The sequence below is a fragment of the Sesamum indicum genome, linkage group LG15 (genome assembly GCF_000512975.1).
Source record: "Sesamum indicum cultivar Zhongzhi No. 13 linkage group LG15, S_indicum_v1.0, whole genome shotgun sequence".
Classification (NCBI taxonomy): Eukaryota; Viridiplantae; Streptophyta; class Magnoliopsida; order Lamiales; family Pedaliaceae; genus Sesamum; species Sesamum indicum.
This window is the reverse complement of record NC_026159.1, coordinates 3,838,680-3,852,054: the sequence shown is the minus strand read 5'-3', so window position 1 is coordinate 3,852,054 and position 13,375 is coordinate 3,838,680. Positions and strand designations below refer to the sequence as shown.

Here is a 13,375-nt window from a genome sequence, read left to right as displayed (position 1 = left end):
ATCAGCTCTTCTTCGGTTTTCAAAATGGAAAAGTAAGGAGGACACCACGGTCCATCAACATTGCACCTGAATTTATGCAGTAGAATTGGTTTTATAATACACATATACAGGGACTACACCACGAATCTGCCAAGAACTAAGTCGCTATCCTATTGGATGACAAACACAATCCACCAATCGTATTTATTGATGCATTAATAAAACACCGAACCAAAAACCCGTAGCAAAACAATTTAAAGAACTCAATATCAATGAAGATTAAGTACTAAAATGTTGGAAAGAAGCAAAAGAATTAAAATAAAGATACAATTTCAAGAAACTATGGCAATTCAAGCAAACTATAATTGATTCTCGAATAAGGGTAAAGTTTTTGTACCACTTTGCGCGAGCAGAAAGCTTTAATGCCATAGGCTGCGACTCATGACAAGTCCCTTCAAGAGCAATCTTTTGAAGGCCATGCAACTGCAATTTCACATCTTCATCAATCCCATCAGCGTTGCTCTTACAACTCAGGAAAACCACAGCTTCACCAAAAACCTTCTCTAATTCCGTCCTCTCTATTCCTTCCCAATCATCAAAAAACCCATCTTCCCTCTGATCACCAACATCCTCAACAAAAATCCCAGAAACCGACGATTCTCGATCAGCCTCGGCAACAGCACAGGATGTCTTTTCCTCTCCTAGATCATTCGTTGCTTTTACTGATTCCAAAAGGCACCGCCCAGTTGCAGTTTTTCTCTTAGAATCATAAATTACCCTGCTCTCATCTGTTTCATCACGGGGTTTTCTGCTTTCCTCAAGATTTTCAACTATTAAAAACACCAGAACGGAGAAACCCACAAGGCAAACCAGCAAGATATCCACCGCGTCCATATCACAAACCGGGAAAGAAACAAGAAACGGACAACGGTGGATACGATTTCTGGATTTTTTCTACACGTTGAAAAGGAACAAAAACAAGTTGATGGAAAGCATATTGGCCGAGGAATTGTTGGAGATTACAAGTTGATATTGCAGACCAGGGGAAAGTATATCCGAATGAGGAATTGTTGAAGGATGGACCCACGTCGTTGGCGCAGAGCTTCACAATAATGTGCGCTGAAGAGTCGCCCGAAAATGACTCGCAAACCATTTCTCGGTGGGTTGTACTACTCTGCTGTGAGTTGAGTACCTACTGCACATTCCCAAAATTTATGACATGTCTCTCTGTGTAACTTTAGCCCTACGTTGCCACGAAATTGGAGAGACAATTCTGTTTTTATTGTTCCTTCATAATCTTCTCATCGTTTGTCAAGAATTTCTTGTAGCTGCGCTGTTTCTTCTCTTTGTGCGCCTGCTTAAAATATAATTATTGGGCTGTGATTGATTCTCGAGAAACTTCCATCATATCACATATGTTCTTTTTCTTAGGTATAGGCTTGTAATTTGTTTTAGTAAAATTCATTTCTATCCCTCATATTTTAATCTAACTTCAAAATCATCCTTATTTTTTCATTAAAATGCAAATTAGTCCTTCCAACAAATATTCGGTGTCGATTTCTTGCCATATTATGCTACTCAATTTTTACCATATTAATATAAATTTTAGTCCCTCACATTTAAATTTATAGTATAATTTACTCCCTTGCACGTAAATTTGTAAAAACAATAACTTCTTTTTTCAAAATATTTTTGCATAAAAGAATTTAGTACTTTACAAGAAAAAAAATAGTATTTTTATAAAAAAATACTTTTACATTTAAGAAATTAGTTTTGTCAATTTATAATTTTGCGTGGAGAAAAAAATAATAGTTTTGTCAAAATATAGATTAGTTTTGCAGAAGTACTTGTTTACAAAATTATTTAGTCTTGTATATATTTTTTTTAACTCATTTTTGAGAAATATATGAATTACGCTTCAAAAATTTTATCTTAAATCATTTTGGTCTCTCATTTTTCAATTTCAATTATAATTTAATCCTTTGCATACAAATCCGAGTGAAAAAAATAATCTTTTTGTGAAACGTTAGAAAATGTATGTGCTTCTTTAATTTTAAATTAATAAATTATTTAAATTATTAGGTATGTTTATATTTCACTATACAGAAGTCCTCAAGTTCAAAAAATATAATTTGTGCATGGAACAAAACATGGATAATTTATTAATGGCAAGTGAAAATTATGTGTTTATTTAATTTAAGTTGAATTTAATTTATATATACATTCTGTCAGAATTCTCATTCACCAAAAATAGCAATAAGAAATATATATATTTATTTAGTTTTCAATTAATAAATTATTTAAGTTATTAACTATTTTTATATTAACATTATGTATTTTTCAACTCCAACAATATATAATTTGTGCATCAAATAGATTTTGCTAAAAGTTAATCTTAAAGAAAGCACATCAAAACATATTCTTTTGTAATATGATAAAAACTAAATATTTTTTTGTTAAGCTAAAAGTCAATTTGGTTGAAAAAATAATTTAAATTTAATTAAAAGAATACGAGTAATTTTAAAATTGATTTAAAAAATTCAGGATGAATATGAATTTTACCTTAATTGTTTATGAGTTTTGTTTTAATTTAATTTTCAGACACAAAATTTGAATTTATACAACATAGTAGGGGTCACCCCTACGTATCTCCATAATAAATATAATCATTTAATTATTTATTATTCATTCTTGATCTTATTATCCTTAATATTGCAATAAATAACTTTGGTTATAATATTATACAGTTGAATTAAATCAATTATATAAATCAACTTTATGGAAATATTTTTGTGTATTTATTCTTAAATCTTAAATTTGTTTATATTTTTGTATCATTACATTTAGGAGAATGAATAATTATAAGAAACTAAGCATATTAACCTGGGCACAGAGGAGGACGAATCCGCTAATTTCCCTAAAATGTGTGGTCAAAGTCAAATTAACTCAAATTTTAGGGTAAAAAAGATAAAACCCGGAAAGCAGGGGAGCAAAATGAAATTCCCATCCCTTCTACATCTATATATTATCACAATTTGGGCCCTCAGCAATTTGCTGCTGTACTTCGGCGCCCTCCTCCGCTCTCAACCAAAAGAAGGGAAAAGAAGAGTCAATTTCTAGGGTTGCATAATCTACTTTGTACGATCGTTACGTAGAAGAAGTTGAAGGTGGTTACCGAGAAGATGGGTGGTGGTAATGGTCAAAAAGCCAAAATGGCTCGTGAAAAGAATTTGGAGAAGTCGAAAGCTCCAAAAGGTTATTTCCTGTTTGTTTGATTTTGTTGTTTGAGTTAATTTCTCAGAATTTTTCCGGTTGTTGCTGAGTTTCTGGATTTTCCGATCTGCGTAGGAAGCCAGCTTGAATCCAACAAAAAGGCCATGAATATTCAGGTATCACTTCTTTATAATTATGGATTCAAGTGTTGATATGTAAGTTTCGAAGTTATCTATGTGGCTTAACTTTTTAAGTTGGTACATTAGATTTTTCTTGTTTCCTTCTAAAGTGGATATATTATTTAGAATGAAATTTTGTGTGAAATTTGATCAACTTTGGGGTGAAGAAATATGGAATATCTGAGAGGACATTATATAAGATGAGGTGTTTTAATTGACTGCCTCTTTGAAGGTCTTCTTTTTTTTTTTTTTGACTAACCATATCTTTATTTGGTCGAACAGAATTACTGGCCATCTTTTAGATTTTCCCTTTTCTATTGCTCACTCTATATTTTGTAATGAAAAGCATATGCATTTAAAAGATTGCGATTTGTATTTCAGTTGTCCATTTTTTTCCCTCAAGAAACAAAAGAATTTTCAAGGCCGGCATCTGCAGTATTATTTAGTGGGAGTGGGATCACACCACTAAGATGCAATTCTTTTCCTTTTAACTTCCTCAAGAGTAGCTTAGGTTGCTATGTAACCTACAGGTGTAGACTTAAGACTGATATGTTTTGTGCATATATCACACATGATATTGTAGTGCACCCAATGGGAGTTGGGCAGAAAGCTGTGGCTTTGATTGAGCAAGTCTAAAATCATCACTGGTTTCCATGTCCCCAAAGATCCCAGTTTACCTGAACTCTTGAAACATCTTGGTAGTTTTTGGTTTATCCAGAACTAGAAGTTAGTTTTCTTAGTTGGATAGTCATAAATATTGCTTTAAGCATTGGCATCTAGAATGATCTTTTAGTTTCTTTCTTGCACCGGAATGTACTTATGACACTGAGTATGAGATCCTACATCAACTAAAAGGCTTTATGGCCTAATGGAGGCCCTCCATGTTTAAGTTAATGTGCCTTGGGGGTATCAAGTATCAACCAATTAAGCAAATGAACATTTCAGGAATAATCAAGTTGCTATTGCAGAGAACTTCTCCTGGAAGTAGGATTTTGTTGACCTAGAAAGATCTGACAGGTTGCGAGATTCAGTTAGGTTTGACATATTTCTTCTATGTAATAAACATGAATTTCATCCTTTATGAAAATAGGTCAACCTAGTTACCTAGATAATACATCTTTAGTAGGTCCTCACGCTGACGAGAAAGCAAAGAAATGTCTTTGACATTTCTTTTACGGATATGAATGCAAAAACATTTTGTTAAATCCTACTATTTGCTGTTCCTTTCTTTTGCCATTATATTAAATGCCCGTAATTTTGTGTGCTAGGTGTGAAGCTGCTCTCCCAAACCTCTCCTGCACACTTTTATATCTGAATTAAGAATTCCACAAATTATTTTATTTTTGTTATTTGATGGATGCAGTGCAAGGTTTGTATGCAGACATTCATGTGCACCACTTCAGAGGTGAAATGCAGGGAACATGCTGAGGCAAAGCATCCAAAATCTGATGTCTATGCCTGTTTCCCTCATCTTAAGAAGTGAGATTATTCAAGGAACATAAAATCCTTCAGAAAGGAGTGTTGTATTACTGGTTCTTGTGAGGATTTAGTGTTGCAGACGTTAATTTTATAGAATGAATTTGTGGATTATTGTGTTACTTTGAAAGATGTGAATGTGCTTGTGCTTCTTTCCCAGACTCGTGTATTTTGAAAGATCTTATAGATTTACATTTGCCTTTTGTGTAACAATGTATGGTATTTCTCTCTTCTAGAATTATTCTTTTAAAACCCCTCCCTAAATTGAGTTGTTTCAAGTTTCTACTTAAATTTAAAACAATATATATAATTGAAGGCGCCAAAAAGGCCTCAGTTTTCTAGCGTTGTCAATTTAATTAAAAGCTGATGCTACCTACCTGAGACCGACTTGAGAGTTCATTTCATCCTTACAATGCTACATAAGCAAATGACTTTGTATTCTATCTCAGGCTTAACCACATCTGCAGTCGCAAGAGAGGAAATTACGATACAATGATTTGCCTTCGTTAACATCTCCCCATGTAACAAGTAGTACCAAAGAGGAGTGGAGTCAAAAATAAAAGGGACAAGGGCATGAGCACGACTTGCTAAGATCAATAGAAAACTGAAGCCCAGTCCAAATTATCCAAACAAAGTGAACAATATGCTCAACAAATACAAATACAAAATAAGTTCTTGAGTTAGGGAAAGCATCATTCGATATCATATCAGTGCTTGATTGATTCAAGACGAAGTACTATGTAAGTGATACATGTGCAATTGAAAAGTCCTGCACAAATAGGGTATTAAGGTTACATATGTTACATTACAATATAAGTAACGGCTGTGTGGAACAAGCCGACAGGCTATTGGGTCCGTGTCCTGCTATTTTCTGCAGCCCTGACTTGTGAGAAATATGGGTGAACCTAGCAAAATGAAACATGTGATTAGCAAAACAAGGAGCAGGGAAAAAGTTGTAAAGACTAGAACAAGAGAATGGTATGGGAAAACAAGTATCAGGCAACAAGGTCACAAGACTACCATGGCTTCTCTTGCTGTGAGCCTATCCTGATGATCATAGCGCAGGAGTTTGTCAAGGAAATCTATGGCCTGCTACAGCAAACAAGAAATTTAGAATGCTAAAAACAGTCTGATTCATAAGTTTTGACGTGTATAACTCAGAATGTTACAAATATAGGAAGACCAATGGAAGAACACAATTCGTGACCTCTGGCGATACAAGATGCTGATTATCTGCATTGACAAACTTTGACCATGGTTTCCTGCTGTGTCTGTCAAATGAAAAGGGAGCCAAATTTATGAGTAGATGCACAACTTCAGCAGATTTACGTTTGTTTTCAGCACTTCTGTGAGGCCTTCTATCAGAGCTAGAACTCTCAAAAGTGCCTCCACCAGTCACTTTATAGTTAGTCAAGAAGCCAATCCAGTAAGCTTTGAGTTTATGTTAGAATCAAGTTTTGTTTTTAGCATACCTGCCAACAAGAGCTTCAAGTTGAGGATCAAGCTCCAAATGGTACTTATGCAAATAGGCATTCAACTCATCAGTTCCAAGTACCTGGAAAAATAATCAGATATCAGATACAAAATAAAAGACAGTACTATTCTGTTGTAACACAATTTCATCATGTTTTACCAACTGAGTACTATTCTATTGTAACACAATTTCATCACGTTTTACCAACCGAATACCATGTTGGCAGCTCCATTGCAAGTCCGCTTTCTTTTCTTGAGAATACTATACATGATGAACTAACACTAACTGAGCATTCCATCTCTACCATTAGAATGACCATAGGATGAGACTATCTTGTGTCTCTAAATTTATTTATTTATTGGGTGAATTTGGATGTGTCTTAGCAGTTTGAAACCTATCTTTTGCCAGAAAAATCCACAGAAATAGAGGAATATTGAACATTTTTAATCGTTTAAGAAAACAGAATTTTTACATACTAGAAAGAATAACAAAGGTTGCTTGCACATACGACAAAAATTTCATTACCCTAGCAATTTTAACAAGTTGATCCTGGTTGTCATGTCCATAAAAGAAAGGTTCCTTGCGAAAGATCTACATAAAGAACAGGAAGCAAGATGAGAACACCAAAGTTAGGTAGTAACTGAAAGAACCCATAGGACACAAATAGACTCCTTCAAATTTCTCACCATTCCCGCGAACATGCAACCAAGGCTCCACATATCCAAAGAATAGTCATAATCTTGCAAGTCAACAAGAAGTTCTGGACCCTTAAAGTATCTGAATGGAAAGAGAACAAGATCTTACACAGGAAGATAAACTAAATTCATAGGTATGGGGTCAAAGGAAAAACAGCAATCCTGCTAGAAAGGAATAAGGAAAAATTTCATCCTTCCAGTGATCATTATCCATCAAGACACTTCACAATGAATACAAGATTTTCTTGAAACAAGCCCAACCCTTATTCAAGTGAGTATGCCGATCCTAACCAGAAACAGCATGTCTATTTTTACCATTACAGTTCAAGTGTTTTAAATCAAACGGGTGCCCACTGGGGTTCTTTTCATAGAAGTGTTGCCATGCATAATCTGTAGCAGACAGTATCTGTTATCACATACATGTGATTTCACACCCATAAGAAAGAGATGATATGCCAAATGATATATTTTTTCAGTTATAACCCTAAACCTAAAATCAAAATCAGGAAAACTTCCAATATGCTAATACCCTCAAAGAACCAATTGGGAACGAATACTTTGTTGTACACAGGTTTGAGTTGACATCTGAAGCTATGATGTTTCATATGACATGAAAGAAGGGAACAGATATATTTCTGGGAAAAGACAAATGGCTGTTCAGCAAAATGCATTTAATACCCAACAATTTGGTTTGATCCAGTATTAAATCACCATCAATGTTTGCAACAATCACAAAAACCGAGGTCCAGCAAAAGAGAAGAATATGAGTTCACCAGACAAATACCAGCCTGTAAGAACCTAGCCAAAAATAATAGAGAAGAATTATGCAACTCCAATCCAGATCCTGATAAGTATAGTTATATGTTACCTCGAAGCGACACGGACATTATACTCCTTCCCTGGGTGGTAAAATTCAGCAAGACCCCAATCAATCAAGCGAAGCTTTCGCAACTCATGGTCTATCATTACATTATGGGGCTTAACATCTCTGTGCATTATACCTTGTGAGTGACAGTAATCTAAAGCCTGCAAGAGCATAAGGAAATCTTAATCTCGAGATTACTGTAAAAGGTGATGTATTATTACATGTATGTGATTTTGTTGTTCAATAATCTTCATTTGGATTATTAATGAAATGGTCCACCTATCACCTCTCCTAGAACAACTTAATGCTTTCAGCAGACTCAGGAATAAACTCAAATCTCACCTTGAGGAGCTCATATATGTAGTAACGTATGTCATAATCCGTCAATGTAGGATACAAAACTTTGAAATCTGTACTATTCACAAATTCAAATATCAAGCTGGGAGTTTTTGAGTGCTGGTCTCTGACAATGTCTAGGAGTTTGACAATATTTGGTCCCCCACATAAGTTTTGCAGTATTTTGATTTCTCTCTTTATCTGCACAAGACCACAGAAGATAAAATTAGAAAAGAATTGCTCAGCATTAATATGGCCAAGTGCATCTTGAGCAGTCAAATAGTATGGAAGTTATACTATGTAAAGAACTTTCACATTTCCATTCAATAATAAGATACTTTAAGGAATATTTACAGAACATCTGTAACAGACTATAGAAGATAAAATCAGAATGGCGTCCTCAGCATGTCTACTTGAGTCCACACAAGCAATCAGCACACAAGTAAATTCAAATGTAACAAATTTATGAATTTCTTCATTCAATTAAAATATCCGTTGATGGGTGCAGGAGCAAATGCCTGTTACCCATAATATTCAAATACAACAAACATGAACCGTAGTTGGCAGGACAAAGCCAACAATGATAAATGCAGCTTTCAAATTCTTTAAACCAGTATTTTGATTGCCAACCAACAGATTTAAATTAATATGAGCTACCTTTTCAGTAATTCTCTTGGCCCTAGAGTAGACTAAAAAGTTGGAAAAAGAAGTACCTTTTTCTTCTTAACAGGTTTCAGGATCTTGATTATGCACCGCTCATTATTGTTGACATTTATACCTTCAAAAACTTCACTGTACTTCCCCCTTCCAACTTTGCGAACAACCTCATAATCATCCTGGTCGCTGGAAACATAAAGCAAAAAAAATTATACTGCCGCATCAGGTCATTTCCTACAAGTTCCCACATTCAGTAGAGTCTTGGTAATTAAAAATAGAGAACAAAATTCCTAATACTTAGTGTCAAGCTGTTCTCTACTTTTTGACCCAAGGCATATGATTTTTGCCACCCTCCAATAGCTTATGCATAAATTTGCAACCTAATTAGTAGTGAGATGAGACTAAGCAAAAATGGATAAACCCCAAGTTCAGACCTCTTTCGCACTAAGAGAGTACAAAATATAGATGGCAAATACAACTTGCCACTTTACAAAAAGATAATTCCATGAGGGGGGAGGGGGGGACTAAGAAAAAGAGAGAGGATGAAGATGAGTCGTAATCGCACCCTCCATCACATGATTCTTTGTGCTTTAAAAATTATATCAACACCCTGTTTTTTGCTTTAAATATTATATCAAGACTCTGTTTTTTGCTTTAGAAGTATATAAAAACTCTGTTCTTTCTTCATTTTTTTCTGGGGGCGTATACCAAGTATCCCGTTTTGCCACTCCCAGGAACTCAAGAAACATATAGATCAAGTTTAGGTATTTCTGAATATAAGCTTCAAAAAGGGAGCCTGGCAACATATTTGATCAAGCAAGAAACCAAATAGATCAGACATACACCAATCCAGTTAAAAATCAACAGTTACAAGTTCCTTTGACGATTCAATGCACCAAACTAATGAAGTTTCATCAACTACTTTGTACCCTCACACTTCAGTACCTTCCTTTCACTCAAAAGTCTCATCTCATTAACAGCATCCACAACTCCAGTTACAAACTCAGCAAAAATGACACGGTAACACGATCAGTTAACGAGGGATTAGGGCAACCGAAAGAAATTATAACCAATAACTGCTCTTAACTACTTACCCCCACTGGACAGTGAGATTCTCATAATCCCAGTACTCCCTGGGCCGCAGCACATTAACGTCAGTGTAGACCCGCGCTTTCGACATCCCGGAGCTGTAGATCTCCGGCGATACGGCGTTGCCGATCTTAGTTATGGAATGAAAGTAGGAGGAAGGAGAGGACCCTGGAGCAGGGAGATGCGCAACCGGCGGCCACAAGGCGACGAGGGCGCAAACTATGGAGATATAGAGCAATAGGGTGGGGTAGTGCGCCAGCGACGAACTTCACTTCCTATTACTCTGATGACTTGTGTAGTAATTAGTAGAGAACGATAATAACTAGGCTGGCAACCCTTTATTATTCTTTCTCAAGAGTAAGGTAAAAATTCAGAAATTGACAGAGAAATTTGAGCGATATTCTTACATCAAGATCAAATCTTACGTTAAAGAGTATGTTGTCCGCTGTGTCTGTCTGCCAAAATATCTTATGCGGTCGGCGTCATCAAGGGCCAATCCCCCAACTTGCAATTTTATATATATATATATATATATATGTATCTCCCTAATTTCAAATATCAAAAGTTATCAATTATTTTGTATTTAAGTAATATGAAATGAATTTTTCATACTTTCATACTCATCCTGCATAACAAAAATATCTTAGGAGTTATTTATTATCTCGAAAAATAAAAAAGTTATGCTAGTTTGTTCTATGTTTTTAACTTGATTCATATCTAAAAATCAAAATAGTGTTATGAGCATTTTTGTTCAAAAAAATCGTGCTCCATCAATGTGATTTTGTACTTTCAGAGTTGAGTATATAAATAATTTATCAAATAAGTGATTATTCTAATAATTATCATTATTAAATATTAATACGTAATAAAAAAAATACAACAATCATATATTGATTAACAATATCAAACAAATCAAATCTAAACAATAATTACTATACAAAAAAATATCACTAACAAATCAAATCTAAACACAAAAAATAATTTGTAATTCTTTTTATTTGAAAGGAGAACTTGTTTGCACATTTATGATATAAGGGGGTAAATTACATTTTTCATAAAAGCATACATACGTGGGGGGTTAAATCAGCGTGTTATGGGTGGCACCGCACCGTAATGAAAGAGACTTTTTATATTTGATGATGATGCTTCCGTCTACTTGAGGTTAATAACATCATTATTCACTACAATAATTTGAACTACATTTTAGGAAAAATATAAGCAGGGGGAGGGAGAAGTAGATCTCCGCACGGCAGCTGTGTTTTGCAGGGGTTCTACAACTTTTCTTGTCACCAGCCGCCCGCTCTTTCTACATTGCACCCTGTGGTCACGGGTGAGTTCTGTTTCGAATTTCTCATGTGATTTTCTATCAGATTGTTTCTTTCTCAAAAGAGCTGGGAAGAATTGTATCATGATCGCGTCTATTTTTTTCTTTTATTTTGTGTGTGCGCTTGTGGTTGGGTTCAGGATTTGCCCCAATTTTAATTGCAGAGGATCCAGTTTTAACTTATGAATGAACAATGAAGTTGGTTATTGAAAAGTGAGGATCATGTAAAAAATTTGTGATGTGGTGGTCTGTGAAAATGTTAGTGCAAGTGCATGTACGAATTGCATAGTATTTTTCTTATACCAAGAACCTAATTTTGTATGTCTGGTTTGTTTTCCAGCCAGTCACCATGTGTGGTTGCGTGCATGTGTTTTCGTCTCATGATTGTTCTGATTGGAGTCAATCAACTAGCTCGAGTTGTAGACTAGACAGTCCCTTATTTCATTCTGGAGTTCATATATTGACGCGGGGATCGCCTCTCTCAACTTTTTGGTCTTGAGTGATTTTGCATATATCATTTAACTGAACACTTGTGAAGTTCTATGGTTGATAGTCTTAGTTTCTTCTTGAGTTTATCAATTCAAGCTGAGAGCAATCAGTGGGTACATGAAGATTGTTTTCTGTGTTATTTCAGTTTATGAATCCCAATACTTACAACTCAACAGATCCCTGTTTTGACTTGGAACAGGAACCCTTAAGTTGATTTGACAGCATAAAAGTTTCTGTTCTGGACAAGTTTAGTGCTAGTAGTCATACAAAAGTTGGAACTTTTTTTACAGAAAGTTAGTCGAGCATCCTTGTTTCATGGAGGGAACACTAATTTTATTTGTGGAGCTAGGTTGCCAGCCAGGGTATTATCACTTATTTGTTCATGGAGTTCAGTTTGCTGGCCACTCTCAACTTCTCATGAGATTTTTTCAGTATTGGTACATTTTAGAAACATGACAGAGTTTTCCACAAATAGATGTATGCTTATCTTGCTTGGATTTAATCAATCAGCTGGAAATATGCCTGCAGCATTTCCAAGTCGTTTTTTGGCTTTAAATATTCACCTGGCTTGCCACCTTTTCTTCAGCCTTGGCTGAACTTGCATGTGCATGCTGAATCTGTCTCTGTTACTTTTTGTGTGATTGTACTAGTCGCCAGCATATACACAAATATTCAAGTCTTTTGGTTAATATTTACAGTCCAGTGTTGAACACACATGGTCATTGGATTCAACTGCAGAAGAGAGAGATCCTCTGGTTTTGTGATATAGTTGCAAAAGGCTTATCAGGAGTGATGGAGTTGGTGGAGCGGACTAGTGTCTGGAACGATAGGGTCTGTGTAAACAAGAAAGCCCTAGAGGCAGTGCTCCAGCAATGCCACTTGGCCTTCCAACTGCTCGCCTCTGGACGTGATGATGACGGCAACAATGATGTTGCTGGTGAACTTGATGTTCCCAATCCCCAAGATTTGGATGGAACCTGTGCCCCTGCCAGCCGCAAGACTGACACAGCTGAGGTGAAGGTTTCCTCAATTTCTTCTATGTTTCTGTTTGTCTTCAGTGTTTATGCCATCTACTGATCAACCTAAATCTTGGCAAATAATTGTGAGGCAGACTACATTGCTTTCTGTGTCATTTATAAGAAGAATCCATGCATTGTTGTTAAGAGGAATAGGGTTCAAGAATTTGTTCAAATCCATAATATCACACGTTAAGTGTGTGGTTGTGCTCTTTAATGCTCTAACTAGCTTATGCATGCTCTAGATTTACAGTTATGGTGTCTTGTATTTCCTTTTCCTACGAGTAAGGAAAGGAAATCTCACGACATTTTAAATTCATTTGCTTTGTCCCCTGCAGTTTTATAGTCTCTTAAAATCAAGATTTGAATGTGCTGATTTCCTCAAGGAACTAGAAAATGCCCGGGCCTCGCTTCCACAAAACGTGGCGGGGATGATTTCAAATTGTTCCAGCTTCAGAAATTACTAATATGTGCTTCTTCTATAATAAAAGGCATACATTTCAGTTTTGCCTCCAACAAGTTGAGTTGGATTATTTTTTAATCTAAGAGAAAGCAAAAGGACTTTATCCTAGTGAATGATTGA

General features: G+C 35.4%; 4 protein-coding genes across 6 annotated transcripts in view; 2 read left to right on the top strand and 2 right to left on the bottom strand.

Moving 5' to 3' along the window:
* LOC110013169 (acyl-CoA-binding domain-containing protein 3-like) lies at positions 259-873 on the bottom strand. The gene is made up of 2 exons (XM_020699132.1): positions 377-873; positions 259-265 (listed from the first exon to the last, which is right to left on the bottom strand). The coding sequence occupies exons 1-2, from the start codon at positions 871-873 to the stop codon at positions 259-261; spliced, it is 504 nt and encodes a 167-aa protein (XP_020554791.1).
* On the top strand, positions 3,015-5,082 carry LOC105177777 (uncharacterized protein At2g23090-like). The gene is made up of 3 exons (XM_011101027.2): positions 3,015-3,234; positions 3,328-3,368; positions 4,735-5,082. Exons 1-3 carry the CDS (start codon positions 3,162-3,164, stop codon positions 4,852-4,854), a joined length of 234 nt encoding a protein of 77 aa, XP_011099329.1. The 5' UTR covers positions 3,015-3,161; the 3' UTR covers positions 4,855-5,082.
* Positions 5,467-10,446, bottom strand: LOC105177776 (casein kinase II subunit alpha-2). The gene is made up of 10 exons (XM_011101026.2): positions 9,969-10,446; positions 8,931-9,060; positions 8,224-8,418; positions 7,885-8,042; positions 7,008-7,098; positions 6,847-6,912; positions 6,320-6,402; positions 6,055-6,118; positions 5,868-5,936; positions 5,467-5,752 (listed from the first exon to the last, which is right to left on the bottom strand). The coding sequence occupies exons 1-10, from the start codon at positions 10,052-10,054 to the stop codon at positions 5,693-5,695; spliced, it is 1,002 nt and encodes a 333-aa protein (XP_011099328.1). The 5' UTR covers positions 10,055-10,446; the 3' UTR covers positions 5,467-5,692.
* The window catches only part of LOC105177773, a 4,901-nt gene continuing 2,594 nt past the window's right edge, over positions 11,069-13,375 (top strand). The window contains exons 1-3 of one of the 3 annotated variants that reach the window (XM_011101023.2): positions 11,069-11,293; positions 12,515-12,790; positions 13,131-13,221. In XM_011101023.2, the coding sequence (XP_011099325.1) occupies positions 12,569-12,790; positions 13,131-13,221 (313 nt within the window). In that variant the 5' untranslated portion in view covers positions 11,069-11,293; positions 12,515-12,568. Of the gene's footprint in view, positions 11,294-11,363; positions 11,501-12,474; positions 12,791-13,130; positions 13,222-13,375 lie in introns of those variants that run through there. The other 2 variants (XM_011101022.2, XM_011101021.2) reach the window with 2 other exon arrangements.

What these genes read in the sequence shown, in the direction of transcription:
- LOC105177776 (XM_011101026.2), bottom strand. Translation starts at nt 10,054, where the DNA reads ATGTCGAAAGCGCGGGTCTACACTGACGTTAATGTGCTGCGGCCCAGG. An exon ending in GTTGCATGTTCGCGGGAATG is followed by an intron (nt 6,913 to 7,007) that starts GTGAGAAATTTG and finishes TTCTTTATGTAG; the next exon opens with ATCTTTCGCAAGGAACCTTT. An exon ending in AACTTGTTAAAATTGCTAGG is followed by an intron (nt 6,403 to 6,846) that starts GTAATGAAATTT and finishes TTATTTTTCCAG; the next exon opens with GTACTTGGAACTGATGAGTT.
- LOC105177777 (XM_011101027.2), top strand. Translation starts at nt 3,162, where the DNA reads ATGGGTGGTGGTAATGGTCAAAAAGCCAAAATGGCTCGTGAAAAGAAT. An exon ending in GAAGTCGAAAGCTCCAAAAG is followed by an intron (nt 3,235 to 3,327) that starts GTTATTTCCTGT and finishes CGATCTGCGTAG; the next exon opens with GAAGCCAGCTTGAATCCAAC. An exon ending in AAAAGGCCATGAATATTCAG is followed by an intron (nt 3,369 to 4,734) that starts GTATCACTTCTT and finishes TGATGGATGCAG; the next exon opens with TGCAAGGTTTGTATGCAGAC.
- LOC110013169 (XM_020699132.1), bottom strand. Translation starts at nt 873, where the DNA reads ATGGACGCGGTGGATATCTTGCTGGTTTGCCTTGTGGGTTTCTCCGTT.